The sequence below is a fragment of the Petaurus breviceps genome, unplaced genomic scaffold (genome assembly GCF_028583685.1).
Source record: "Petaurus breviceps papuanus isolate PSGF00001 unplaced genomic scaffold, PetGlider_PUasm1.0 90994, whole genome shotgun sequence".
Taxonomy (NCBI): Eukaryota; Metazoa; Chordata; class Mammalia; order Diprotodontia; family Petauridae; genus Petaurus; species Petaurus breviceps.
This window is the reverse complement of record NW_027187393.1, coordinates 4,153,617-4,168,299: the sequence shown is the minus strand read 5'-3', so window position 1 is coordinate 4,168,299 and position 14,683 is coordinate 4,153,617. Positions and strand designations below refer to the sequence as shown.

General features: G+C 46.7%; 1 protein-coding gene across 2 annotated transcripts in view; it reads right to left on the bottom strand.

The window, feature by feature from the left end:
* The window catches only part of MGAT4B (alpha-1,3-mannosyl-glycoprotein 4-beta-N-acetylglucosaminyltransferase B), a 58,306-nt gene that overhangs the window by 16,975 nt on the left and 26,648 nt on the right, over window positions 1–14,683 (bottom strand). For both annotated transcript variants that reach the window (XM_069077730.1, XM_069077729.1), the window contains exons 2-4: window positions 3,952–4,137; window positions 3,706–3,846; window positions 3,408–3,541 (exon numbers count right to left, since the gene is read on the bottom strand). In XM_069077730.1, the coding sequence (XP_068933831.1) occupies window positions 3,408–3,541; window positions 3,706–3,846; window positions 3,952–4,137 (461 nt within the window). The remainder of the gene's footprint in view (window positions 1–3,407; window positions 3,542–3,705; window positions 3,847–3,951; window positions 4,138–14,683) is intronic.

The window sequence follows — 14,683 nt, the reverse complement described above, 5'->3', positions numbered from 1 at the left end:
TGGCCAGATGGCAATTCCTACAAAAGGATCTGAGGATAACTTTGAAAGGCTAGAACCCTGATGGACACAATGACCAATCATGAGGCCATAGGCCTAAAGACAAAGCATGCTCCCCACTTCCTGAACAGAGGGCATGGACTCAACGGTGCAGGATGGAACATGGTCAATATAGGAATTTATTTTGCTTGACTTTTCATATATTTGTTTTTCTTTTTCCAATGGGAGGGCAAGGTGGAAGGGAGAACAAATAAATAGTTGTTACCTGAAAAAAAAGATTAAACTAAAAAAAAAAGAAATGATCATTTTTTTTAAAAACCACAAAAAAATTTTTTAAAAGGACCTAGGGATTTGAGTGATTATGATCTCAATATGAGTTAGTATGATTTACCAGCCAAAAAAAGGAAAAAAAGCAAATTCAATTTTATCCTTTCTTAATAGCAACAATCTAGCAACCAGAAGAAGTGAGGTGGCCGGTCTCATTGTACTCTGCCCTGATCAGATCACATCTTGAGCACTGTGGTTCAGTTTGAGGCACCACATTTCAAGAGGGACATTACAAAATGGGAGAGTCTCCAGAAGAGAGAAATTAGGATGTGGAGGAGACTTGAAACCATGACTCATGAAGTTCAGAATGTTGAGCCTAGAGAAGATTGAAAGGGAATACAAAAGCTAAAGGGCTGTCACTTATTCATTCCAAGAAACATTTTTAAGCATGTATCATAAGGGTGATCCGAAGATAAATGAAGTATGCTCCCTATAATGGAGGGAGGGATTAGAGAAGAGGATCAGATTTGCTCTGTGAGTCCTAAGAAAGCAAAATTAGGACCATCAGGGAATGTGTGTTTCAGGGAAACCAATTTCAATTCAATCAATGAGCCTAAGAACTTTCTAACTATTAGAATTATTCAACAGTGGAATGAGCTGTCTTGTAAGCTAGTGAGCCTTCTATCATAAAAGGTAGTCAAGCAGAGACAGGATAACTTGTTAAAGATGCTGCAGACAGATTTCTTTTTTTTTTTGGAGGATTAAGTGACTTGCCCAAGGTCACACAGTTACTGTGTGTGTGTGTGTGTGTGTGTTAAGTGTCTGAGGCCAGATCTGAACTCAGGTCCTCCTGATTCCAGGGCTGGTACTCTATTAACTGCACCACATAGCTGCGCCCTGCAGACAGAATTCTTGCAAGAGAAGGGAGATTGGACTAGGCAGCCTCTAAATCTTCTTCTGATACTGAGGCTACAAAAAAAGTTAAAGTCACAAATATAGGGCTAGAAGGCCCTCAGAAGCTTTCTAGTCCAACCCTCTTATTTTACACTGAGGCCCAAAGAGATTGAGTGACTTGCTCAAAGACCCACTGAAGGACAACTTGAAGTCCTGGAGAGAAGTCACCAGCAGCTGGGAAGCATGTGGCCCTGAGGGTAGCGCAGCCCACAAGCACAATGCCTCCTGCCCCTTCATGCCTTTACAGGCTTCTTACACCTTATAATCCTCTCTACCCCCACCCCCGCCTCTGCCATCCAGTCATCTCCCTAAAGCCTGGTCAGGTCTGACCAGGTCACCCACCTATTCAATAATCCCCAGAAGCTTCCTGTCGCCTTTAGGATTAAATATAAAATCCTCTTTGGCATTCAGAGCCCTTTATAAGCCGGCTCCTTCTACCTTTCCAATCTTCTTACACCTCACTCACTCTGGTGTAGGGACACTGACCTCCTCGATGCTCAGAGAATAAGACAGGCCATCTCCCCTGCCTAGATGTCTCTCCCTCCTTGTTTCCACTTCCTGGCTTCTAACAATCCCAGCTAAAATCTTCCTTTTTATAAGGGGCCTTTCCTGATCCTTCTTAATTCTAGTGCCCTCCCTCTGTGGATGGTGGCCAAATTATCCTGTATATAGTTTGACTGTTTTCATGCTGTCACCCTCATTAGATCATGAGGTCTTTGAGGGCAAGGACTGTCTTTTTGTTTGTTTGACCTTTCTTTGTACCTGAAGTGCTTAGCACAGTACCATGAACAGGTTGTTTCAGTCCTGTCTGACTCTCTTTGACCCCATTTGGGGTTTTCTTAGGAATTATTTTGCCCAATTATATGCCCACAAATTTGACAATCTTAGTGAAATGGAAGAATATTTACAAAAATATCTACTTCCCAGATTAATGAAGAGGAAGTAAAATACTTAAATAACTCACTTGGGATTTTCTTGGCAGAGATACAGGAGTAGTTTGCCATTTCCTTCTCCAGTTCACTTTTACAGATAAGGAAACTGAGGCAAACAGGTTCAGTGGCATGCCCAGGGTCACACAGCTAGTAAGTGTCTGAGGCCAGATTTGAACCCACAAGATAAGTCTGCCGGACTCCAGGGTCGGCACTGTATCTACTGGAACATGGTAGGCCTTTGTTGTTGTTACTGCTTGTCTTTTGTCTTCAAGAGGACCAGTGACATCACTGGGTGATGTCTAGACTTGCACATGAATTAGATTTAAGGGTGCACAAAGTCATTAGCCTCACTCTCTCTTCCAGAGTCACTGAAGTCCAGTGGCAGGGAAGAAGTCAAGACTGGCAACGGTCTGGGATGTAGTGAGTGACCTGGCACCTTCCGTGTCTGGCCAAGCTCTCACCCCCCCCCCCGCCCCCACAGCCCCTGCTTCAGCCACCTTCATGGCCACTGGCACAAATCCTCCCACTCCACTGGGGCAAGTCTTCCCATGCTTCGGTAGACAAGCCCCTTGATTCTCTGACAGGTCTGAAGCCCCTCAGTTACCCTCAACCTGGTTTAGCCTGGGTCTGCTGAGACAGTTTTATCAGGGTTTGGCCACTATGAATTTGACAGCTCCTTGGAGCCGCAGGTGAGCATCAGGTGAAAGGTAGATACCAAAAGTGGATAAGCAGTCCTGAAAAGGGATCTGCAAGCCCTCACCCCAGAGGTGATGGTCCTCCCTGAACACCCCATGCCCCAGACAGAGTGGGAGCAAGGAAGACATGAGCTCAAATGCTGCCTTGGACACTGACTAGCCATGGAACCCTGGCAAGTCCTGAACATCCCTTAGGCCTTTATTGAATGCGTATTGATTGACTGTGTCTACTAACCCTCGCCTAAAAGAAGTTGTTAGAGCTGAGGCCCAGGGCCTGCAGGAAGAAAACATCCTGTTTCCTTGTCCTGGAGGAAGGGAAGCTGAAGGTGAGGCTCCCAGAGTAGGAGCTCCTGAGCTTGGCTGGGAGGATTGGAAAGGAGCCAGGGCCAAGGGCATAAACCCTCTGGCACTGCCTATCACTGCCCATCTGGGGGCCTCAGAGTTATGCAGACATGCCTGTGCACCCTTGGTAAGTGCATGCACATTCATGCAGGATCACAGACACACACACTCTCAGAAACCTGCCCTCTCCCAAGGGCTTGGTCATACAGCCCCCCCTCACCTCAGCAATCAGCACCACAATGACCGTGTCCTCCTTCTCCTGGGCGCTGAGCTCCGAGATGAGCGAGTGCAGTGTGTCCGTTAGGTATGAGTGCACCTCCCGCCGAACGCTCGGGATGCCCATCACAATGGACACTGCAGTGGCCCAGGGACTAGGGCTTAGGGGTTTCCCTAGCCCCTGGCCCCTGAATGCCTTCCCCTTCCCACCCTGGCCCTACCCAGGCCCTGGACAAGCACCCCAAGAAGTCCTCTCCTTCTCCGCCCGGTCTCCCTCAAATCGCCCCTCCCCGCCCAGCTACCTCCAGTGCGGCCCTGGCCCACGTGCAGGGCTGGCTGGAGACTGCTCTCCTTAGACAGCAGGTGAGGCAGATGGTGGAAGACGGTGGGCAGGTGCATCACATGCTTGTGGGTGACGTTCCACAGCTTCAGCCTGGTGTCCTCTGGGATGGGGGAGGGAAGGAAGGTGGCTCAGACACAGGGGCCCCACTTCCACGTGGGCCCCTCAGCCTCCTCCAGAGCCAAGCCCCTGGTCCCCACCCTCTCACCAGACAGGTGGCCCCAGGTCCGGTTGCCATCCACGTCCCTCAGGGCCTGCTTCTCTGACACGGCCCTCTTGATTTCATCTAGCACCAGGTTCAGCTCCTTGGAACGCTTCAGGCTCTCTTGTTCTGCGGCGTGTAGACGATCACGGAGGGCCAAGAACTCCCGCTGATACACCTCTGCTGAGTCACCTGCCAGGCAGAGAGGACCCACAGGGTGTCAGGCAGTTGACGGGTAGCCCCACTGGGCGAGGGCCTCCCTAACTGGCCACTGGGACAGCACCATCACAGCACATGTCTCCTCTCCCACCCAACTGGAAAACCCCCATCTGGAGCCATCCTGGACTCAGGCCAGCTCTGGCCTTATTTTGCCTGATCCAGGCTTCCACAACATCTCCTTGGCCATCTATAGACCGCATCCAGGCCATGCTGCTGGCCCTCTGGTTACCCTACCAGGACCCGCCCTGCCCCCAGCGTCCCTTCATGCACTGTCCTCCCCCATTAGGATGTAAGGCACTTGAGGGCAGGGACTGTCTTGGTTGTTTGTTTGTGCATGTCCAGCGCTTAGTACAGTGCCCGCCACACAGCAAAACTTAATGAATGCTTATCTAATTACTTATGTGAGAACACGGTGCTTCCTTTCTCTCTCCCTGCTAAGTCCCAAGGTAAGCTTCTTAAGGGCAGAAGTTGGGCCTTGTGGCTTTTCATCCCTGGCGCATAGTTTGGGGCTTAATAAATGCTTGTTGATTGCCTGATCAACATTGATTGGTCACTCTACCCCACAGCACCTTGTGTGTTTTTGTCCTTATGTCTCATACTCTCTCAGAAAAAATAGATTTTAAGGGTGGCTAGGTGGCACAGTGAATACAGCACTGGCCCTGGAGTCAGAAGAACCTGATTTCAAATCCAGCCTCAGACACCTGACACTTACTAGCTGTGTGACCTTGGGCAAGTCACTTAATTCCAACTGCCTTGTTTAAAAATAATATAGATAGATAAATTTTCCTCTCTCCTTCACACAGTTCCTCACATCTACTCCCACCCCTTTCATTCCTGCTAAGCTATCCTACTCCAGGCTGTCACTGGCCCCTCCCCTGGTCTATCATAACAGCCTTGTAACTGGCACCTCAACTTCAAGAGTCCATCCTGCCCCCCAATCTTCCTATAGCTCAGCTCTGGTCACAGCCTAGCCAGCCACTCTGAAACTCTAGGGCCTTCCTCTCTGCCTATACCTCCTCTACCTTTACTGTGCCAGGAATATGGGGACAGCCCTTTCCTCTCTCTTCTCCACGCCATCCTATCTCATCCTTTAAGGCTCAACCCAAGCCACCATGGTCCATGGGCCACTTTAAGGGCCCTGACCCCTCCAGACCTCATGGATCTTTCTCTCAAACTTGTCATGCTTAACAATAACAGCAACCATAGTAATCACAAGTATCAAGCACTTTTGCAAAGCACTTAACAAATCTTATCTCATTTTATCCTCAAACTACTAGGAGAGGCAGGTGCTATCATCATGCCCATCTCCCCAGTTATTCACACTGTAGGACTGGCCTTTGTTTTGTATATTCCATCTTGCACCCTAAATGATGAGCTTTGGGAGGGCAGGGACCAGGCAGGCCTTATTCAGCAACTAGTCTGGACCTCCCACACCTCCCAAGGCAGGCATGGGTGAACTATTCAATTCAATACAATACAACAAATATTTGTTAAGCAACAGAGTAAATAAAGTGTTTTGGAGACCTGGGTTCAGATCCCAATTCTGACTTTTATCACCCATGTGAACCTAGAACAAGTCAGTTTCTCTGGGTCTCAATTTTGTCAATGTGTAAAATGATGGGGTTGGACTAGAAAGCTTCTGAGGGCCCTCCCAGCTACAGACCTACATCTTCCTATCCCAACACATTGTGGCAGGCACACAGAAGGTATTCAATGAATGTTTACTGACTGACTATCCAAGTACCTACTACCCTGTTCTAGGTCCTGAGAGTACCAAGACAAGAATAAAACTTTTAAGTACTTGATAATCTACTGACAGAATATAGCCTTTACCCAAATAAATATAGGTAAGTAAGGTCAATTTAGTGTTATATAGGGGGGATATTTGTTATTATTTCTTAGAGTTTAGTTTCCCAGGATTCATGGACATAAAAATCTCTGTTTCTCAGAAGCATGACTTGTAAACATCTCTACCATGCTTCCGTGTCATTATATAATGATAAATAATAAAAACATTTGTGCTTAAATTGTAAATATCCACTTCAATTGTGCAGTGAGATATAATGGTGAGACAATGTAAACTTGTGAGGATATTACTGGCAATATACCTTCTTTGTTTGTTGCCCTCTAAAGCAGGTGGGCACTGGTCAGTGGGTGGGGAACCCTTAGGATTGAATGCACAAGTTAGAATGCAGTTTGTGCCTTGATAGGTTCCCATCAAGGCCTGGGGGGAATCTGTGTGTGCCTCAACTGGCCTCCATTGAGGCTTGAGGGGATTCAGGGGAGCCCACAATCTGTGCCTGTCTCGACTGACCCCATTGCGACATAGGGGTCCCAGCAAGAAGGGTGATTAGGAAATGCTGCAGGAGTTGGTGTACACCCACTATCAGCAACTCCCATTGAGAAGACTAGACTAGAATAAAGTAAAATTATTAACCTTTCCCAAGCTGTCTTCCTGTCCTTCCTGTCTGACCAGATCAAGAGTAAACCTGTGCAAGCAGTCCTCCTGTGTATTTATTTACAAGTCTTACAAATATAGGATTAGAAGGTTGAGACAGGAGAGGTAAAATTAACAATGGAAAGCTTCCGGGAGGCAGGGGTACCCACCCAGACACTTGAGGAAAACAAGAATTCTGATCACGGGAAATAAGGATGGAGCTCATTCTAGACTTGTACAGAATCAGAGAGGTGGAAGGTTACGTTTATAAAGGGAGCTGGCTGTAGTCACGTTTGGCTGGAAAAAAGAATGTTTTAAAGGAAGCGGGGTGAGGTGAGGGATAGAGGCAGACAGTGAAGGGCTTAAATGCCAGGCAGAAGAGGTCTGGTTTCCTCCCAGAGTCACTAAAAATTTGTGAGTAGAGGAAGGAAAGGTCGAACCTTAGTTTAAGTAGATTATTTCTGCTCCTGAGCAGAGGATGGAGAAGGTTGAGTTAAGGCCACAAGAACAGCTGGGAGGTTGTTGCAACAGTCCAGTAGATGCGCAATGAAGGCTCAAACTGGAACAGAGACCATGAGCAGAGAGAAGGGGCTACAGATGAAAGAGGCCTGGAGTGAGGACTAAAAATAACTTGGCAACCAACTAACTGAGGGAGAGACAAGTCAAGGATGTGTCTCAGGCTATTAGGCGAGGCAACTGGCTCCTTCAACGGAAATGAAGAAAGCTGGAAGAGGGGCTGATGTGAGCTCTTGCTTTGGACGTGCTCACAGAGCTTCACCAAGTGTCCACTGGTTGATTTTCCAAGTTCAAGGAAGTCACTGACAATCTAATTCAATATATTACACATTTATTAACTTATTATGTAGACCATCTGCTCTGAGGCTGGGAAGGGGCCTTAGAACACAGAATATTAAGAGTTGGAAAGGACATAAGGACATGGAATGACAGAGGTGGAAAGGCCTTTACAATGTGGAATAAAAGAGCTAGAAGGACCCTTAGAATATAAAATGTCAGGGCTGGAAGAGACCTTGGAACACAGATTGATAGAATTACATGGAGCCTTGGAAGTCATCTAGGTCAACCCCATAATTTTATAAATGAGGAAGCCACCAGAGAGAACTGACTTCCCAAAGACTGAACATTAAGTTCTAGTACAACCAGGTCTCCAGTTCCACATTCATTCATCTTTCCATTATTACCACATGCTCTGATTTTTGGGGTGTTTAAATTTTTTTTTAACATTTACTTTATAAAAAAAAGTTGAGTTCCAAATTCTCTCCCTCCCTACTCTAATTATTTTTAAAAGATGTTTGATAAAATCAAATATTTTGTATAACAATTTCAGGCTCCTATGTGTGATCATTTAAAAAAAACAAAAACACTACCAAATCCAAAGCATGCCATGAAATGCCCTAGTAATCTAATTTAATAAAAGGTAGCGTTAACCTGGATATACACACCCTGTAAGACCACAGAGCATAAGCTTGGGGACTTTGGGACACTGGAATCTGTGAGCAGAATTTTTTTTTTTTGAGAGATAGTAGGGTACAGTGAATAGGACACTGAACTTAGATTCTGGAAGAATTCAATTCAATCTCAGCTCAGACACTTACTAGCTGTGTGATCCTTAGCAAGTAACATCTCTGTGCCTCAGTTTCCTGATCTGCAAAATGAGGGGGTTAAACTCAATGAACTCCAGAGTCCCTTCAAGCTTTAAATCCGTGAGCCTATAATTCTTTGCTCTACATCTCTACTAAAGAAAAAAAAAATCCCCCTTGGTTGTGGAAAGAAATCATTAGCTTTACCAGCATTTCCTAAAGGCATTTCTCTATTCTAAAAACCATTGCTGGGGTCTCCAGGGTACTGCAGCTCAGCCCCTTCCTTCCTCAAGCCAAAGGGCTTAGGCGGCTTCTGCCCAGCTTGAGTTTCCTCTCTGCCTAGGGCAGGCCCTAAACAGGTGCAATGACGTGTGTAAAGTCCGTTGTAACTGGGCAGCATTTTAATTAGAAATGACGATTGTTGGAGCAGCCAGGTAGCACAGCAAGTAAGAGCACCGGCTCCAGTGTCAGAACGACCTGGAGATCGAATCCCGGGCTCAGACACTCAGCACCACACCCAGAAATAACTGGCCGTGTAACCTTGAGCAAGTTACTTAACCCTGATTGCTTAATTAAAAAAAAAAAAATGACGATTGTGAAATTCTACTTAGCACTACTAAAGAGGCAGGGTGGATGCTAGCCTTGGACCAGGATTCAAATCCTAACCCTGATAGTTATTACATGTCTGACACATCCCCCTAACACTCAGCAGCTGAGAGAGCCACAGGGGGCTGGCTGGCTCGCTGCTGTGGAAGCTAATTTCCTGAACCTCCTAAGTTTCAATTTCCTCATCTGTAAAGTGGGGGTGTGGCACTACCTGCACAGCTGCTGGGAGGCTCAAACTAGAAAATACAGGTCAAGTATTTTACGAACTTTACAATGCTAGGTTAATTTTCTCATTATTCCTATTTGGCTTTTAAAGCCCTTCACAGCCTGGATCCAGCCCATCTTTCCAGACTGACTTCACATTATTCCTCTTCAGACACTCTATGATCCAGCCAAATTGGCCAGCCAGTCGCTCCCCATCTCCCAAATCCATGACTCTGCACAGACAGTCCCCCAATGAGTCAATGAACATTTACGAAGCACCTACCGTGTTTCCCCGATAATAAGACCTATCCCGAAAATAAGCCCTCCCCATACTGTGTAAGATTCCTCTAAAATAAGCCCTCCCCCGAAAATAAGCCCTATTGAGATTGCTACTGTAGTGAAGGTGATCCCCTGCGCTACACGCTACATTACAGTACCCTCTGTATGCACCATCCCCCCTGAACCGCACGCCGCGCTCCGAGCTGCATCCAATCAGAGCTGCAGCAGTGAGCGCGTCATCCTGTTCTTCCCCAGTGATTTGCTTATTGAATAAAGGTACATTTTTTGTTCACATTTACCTGTTTATTAGAATTGCTGTCAATGTTCATTAAAATAAGCCCTCCCCTGAAAATAAGCCCTCTGGTGTTTTTCTGTCCAAAAAATTTAATAAGACAGTGTCTTATTATCGGGGAAACACAGTACTACGCACCAGGCACTGTGCTCACTCAGCACTGGGGATCGATAAAAGGCAAAAGTCCATCCATCTCTGAAGGAGAACCGTCTAACTGGGGAGACAACACGCAAACAACTACGGACAGACAAGCTGCAGGGCTAAGTGGAAATGATCAACAGGGTTAAATCGCTGGGCATCAAGGGGATCTGAGGAGGCTTCCTGTGGGAGAAGGGATTCTAGCTGGGATCTGAGAAAAGCCAGGAGGAAAGCAAGGTCTGGCATGGGGGGGGTACAGCCGGAGAAACTCCCCAGAGCCCGGAGGTAAAGTGTCCTGTGTGAGCGAGAGCACGAGGCCAGAGGACTTTATAGCTGAGTCTGGGAGTGACAGGAATCACAGCAGCTATGGACAGTGTTTACATTGACATTGTCACATGTGCCCTTTAGGGAGATAAGCTGGACATCTGAGTGGAGAATGGGCTGGAGTGGGGGGACATAGGCAGGGAGACCCAGTGCATGAGACACCCTCCCTCCTCAATCCTAGGCTTCCTTCAAAGTTCAGGCCATGCACTCCATTCTACAGAAAGCCCAGCCTTTGCCCCCCCAGTTGTGGGTGGCCTCCCTCTCCCCCAAACTATTCTGCATGCGTTTTGTGTTTAGTTGTTTTTGTATAAGATGCTTCTCCATCAGACTGTGAGCTTCTTGGAGGCAGGATATGTCCTGGCCTATCTCTGTGGTAAGAAGCACACAGTATGCTGTCTCCCCTCCCAGCCCCCCCCTCCACCCCCAGCTAGGCCCAGGAGAATGTAAGCTCCTGGAGGTCAGGGAGGGATGTTTCACAGCTGTCTGCATCCTTAGTGCCCAGCACAGCATCCATCTCATAGGCAGCAATTAATAAATATTTGTTGAATTAACGGTGATTATTATCAGCTCTACTGTGTTCTGCAGTTACCCAAGATGAGTCATGAGGTAGTATTGTTTCCAGCTAAGAGGATGAGTAGCAGGGGTCAGCGGGAGGGGGACAGGATAGGGAGGTGGGGAGTGGGCAAGCGCAAGAGAACGAGGGACTGAGTGTGACAGTGGGTGTGATTTCTTCATAAAACCAAATGACAAAGCTTTCCCAGCCTCAATTTTCTCACCTATTAAAGAAGAATAAGGTTATCTATTGAGAAGCAGTGTTCCTCCCTGGAAAAAGGGGGCCTACAGAATAAAGAAAAGAGTAAGCAGTGTGGGACTTGAAATCAGAGAGACCTAGGTTCAAATCCCACCTCTGACAGTTGTTAGCTGCGTGCCTACAGGTAAATCACTTACCTTGAGACTCATCTTTCTCATCTGTAAAATGGGGAAAACAAAACTGATAGTGCCCATATCACACTGATAATGTAGAGATAAAATGACAACGTCTGGATAGCATTTTGGAGAATGTTTAAATACTTATGTGTTGTTGGGATGGGAAGGGTTTGGACAGAGGAAAGGGTATTCCAAACCAAGAAATTCATTTTTAAGTTTATAAAATGCTGGTGGGGAAGGGAACCACAGAAGGAGATTCAGGCAAAGTATAATGCACCTCACAGGTGTTAGGAGGGTCAAATGAAACATGTGTAAAGTGCTATCATGGTTGTTGAGTCATTTCAGCCATGTCTGACTGTTTCTGTTTTCCTGGCAAAGATACTGGAGTGGTTTGCCACTCTTGCCACCAGCTCTGGTATGCTCACTGGCCTAGGGGAGACATGAAGCCCAGTTCATTTTAGAGATCAGGAAACTGAGAAAGGCAGGTTAAGTGACTTGCCCAGGGTCACACAGCTAGTAAGAGTCTGAGTCCAGATTTCAACTCAGATCTTCCTGACTCCAGGCCCAGTACTTAATCCACTGCACCACTTAGCCTTATAAATACCAGCTCTTATCATGACTACTGAAGACAAACAGAAGGCTGTGCTTTTCAAAGGGCAGTTCTGGGGTCCCCATAGTTGTCCCGACACTGCTCCCTCCTCCCTAAGAGATCCTCAGCACCTGATACCCAAAGCTTACGCTAATCAGGTACGAAGGTCTGGAGAAGTAGGATATTTCAGGCTTAAACTAGTGAGAAATGTATCTCCCCTACATTTGCTGTAGAGGTGGGAACTACGGGTACAAGATGTTGTACACATTATCAAACTTAACTGAAGGGTGGCAATGAGGTGTAATGGAAAGAACACTGAATTCTGAATCAGAGAACCTGGATTCCAATCCTTCCTCTCCTTCTTCTTTATTACGTTTATGACCTTGGGCCTCAGTTTCCTCATTTGTCAAGTGAAAAGAAAGAACCAGATGGTTTCTCAGAGTCCTTTCCTCCTCTAAATCTATGATCCTATGATGTACTGGTTGGTTTTACTTTTTTTTTTTTAATTAAAAAGGAAGCTGCACAGGAGGGAAGGAAGAGTATGCCCAGAAATGACTACAGTTGTAAAAAAAAAATTAAAATTAAATTAATGTGCCATGTGGTCAAAGGTAGAAGAGAGGGTGAAAAGAAATTGCTGGAGATCCCTAGCCCCGAGGACCAGATTTCATAAGGGGGGTGGGGGTGGACAAGGAAGGGGACTTAACAGGAAACATTAATACATTAATAGAGGGGTCTTAAGGGAGAATGTGCTGATCCCAGCCAACCTCTCTGAACATCCTGTTTTGCTGCATCTGTTGAATGTTTTTATTTCTTGTTTTAGAGTACTAAGCAATAAAAATTCCTTTTTTTAGCCTGAGCTTGGACAGGCAGATGGGAGGAACTTTTAAACAATAATAGCTAAAATTAATATAGCACTTTAAGGTTTAAAAACATACATTCATTTGATCTTTCCAATATTGCTATGAGATAGGTGTTATTATCCCCATTATACAGATGAGAAAATTGAAGCTGAGTGAAGTCACATAACTTGCCCAGGGTCACACAGCTACATCCAAAGTAGGATGAAAATTCAGGTCCTCCTTAGTCCAAATTCAGCGCCACTGAGCTGCTTATCTTTTTCTACAGGTGGCTCCAGGGAGAGACTACTGAGCCTGAAGTCAGGAAGACTCAGCTATGTGAGTTCAAACCTGGCCTCAGACTCTTCTTAGCTTTGTGACCCTGGGCAAGTCACTTAACCCTGTTTGCCTCAGTTTCCCTATCTGAGAATGAGCTGGAGAAGGAAACAGCAAACCACTCTGGTATCTTTGTCAAGAAAACCCTAAATGGGGACATTAAGAATTGGACTCAACCAAAATGACTCAACAACTTTTTCTAGAGACATGACCGCCCTTTTGCCAGGAAGCCCCTGACACCCCCTCCCAACCCCCCTGTTCCCTGAAAGAAAGCAGCCCTGAAGCCTATCCAAGAAAAGATTAGTCCAGTGACTGGGTGAGTCTGGAAGCCACAGTAAGATGGGTCCCCTACCTCAGGTTGGGTTTCAATCTTCCTTTTTCCCTTGGATCAAGGTATGGATTTGCAGGGGCTTCATGTCTCTCCTAGGCCAGTGAGCATGCCAGAGATGGTGACATTCACAGGAGGAGAAAAGGTGGGCAAGTGACTTCAGCCCCTCCTTGAGGAGCTGCCCAACTCTAAACAGTTTCCTGGGCTCATTCCTCTAGCCACTGCAAAGGGGGCCACCAGGGGCTGGCTCAGACATCTGACCCAACAAGGCCAAGGTCACAGAGTCTATTTCCCTTAACTAGTCAACCTTTGTGCTTTACAGTCACAGTCACAGAATGAGGCCTGAGCTCCTGACCCTGTTAACAAGGGATGTAGGGGAGAGTCCAATCATAAGCACAGCACCCCAGATCCCACACACTGGGCCAAGGTAAACCAGGAAACTGGCTCAGAGACACTGACAGATTAGACCAATGGCACACACATCCCACTGAGGGGTCTTGCTTGGCCATTTCCTCTCTCCAAGGTCACCAATGACCTAATAGAAATCCAATGGCCTTCTCTCAGTCCTCATTCTTCTTGACCTTTTCAGTCCTCCCTCCTTCCCCGAGATTCATGCTCTCTTCCCATCTTCTCAGTCACCTCTGTAGGACTTTCACCTGTGTTCCACCCCACCATGTGCTCTGTCTTGGTACCAATCCTCTCTTGATACTCAGTTTCCTTGATTTCAACAGTACCCAGTGATTCAACTATTATCTCCATGCAGACAACTCCCAGATCTAAGTGCCCAAGCCCCCCACTTTCTCCTGAGCTACAATCCCGCTGGTCACCTCCAGACAAATGTCTCAAATTCAACACGTCCATAACAGAATTCACTGTCTTTCCCCACCAAAGCCCACTGCCCTTGGTTGCTTACCTGACTGTCACAAGTCCCAACATTTTTCTATCACCCTGATTCATGACCTCAGACTCATTCTCTATTCTTTACTCTTGCCATCCTTATCCACAATCAGTTGTGAAACCTTCTGGATTCAACATTTATATCTCTCACATCTATCCCCTTCTTCCGTCATTCAGCCACTAACCTCATGGGACCCTCATCACCTCTCTCCCCAAGATTATCAAAGTAGCCTCCTCTCCCCTCTCCCATCCATTCCACAAACAAGGGCCAAACTGATCTTAAAGCACAGCTCTGGTTATACCACACCAGAAGCTTTAGTGAATGCCTATCCTCTCTCTCTCTCTCTCTCTCCCCCCCCTTCTCCCTGTCTCTCTCTCCTCCCTCTCTTCTTTGTCCTTCTCTCTGCTCTTCTCTCTCTCCCTCTCTTCTCCCTCCCTCCTTTTCACTCTTCTCCACTCCTCTCTCCTCCCTCCTTCCCTTTCTCACTCCCTCCCCTCCCTCTTCTCTTTTCCTCACCTCTATCTCTCCTCCCTGTCTCTTTCTCCCTCTCTTCTCTCTCCCCTTCCTCTCCCCTCTCTCCCCTCTTCTCCCTCCCTCTTCCCTCCTCTCTCCTCTCTCTCCCCCTCTCTTCTCTTATCCTCTCTCCTCCCTCCCTTCTCTCTCTTCTCTTCTCCTCTCTCCTCTTCTCTCTCCCTTCCTCCCTCCTCTCTCTCTTCTCCATTCCTCT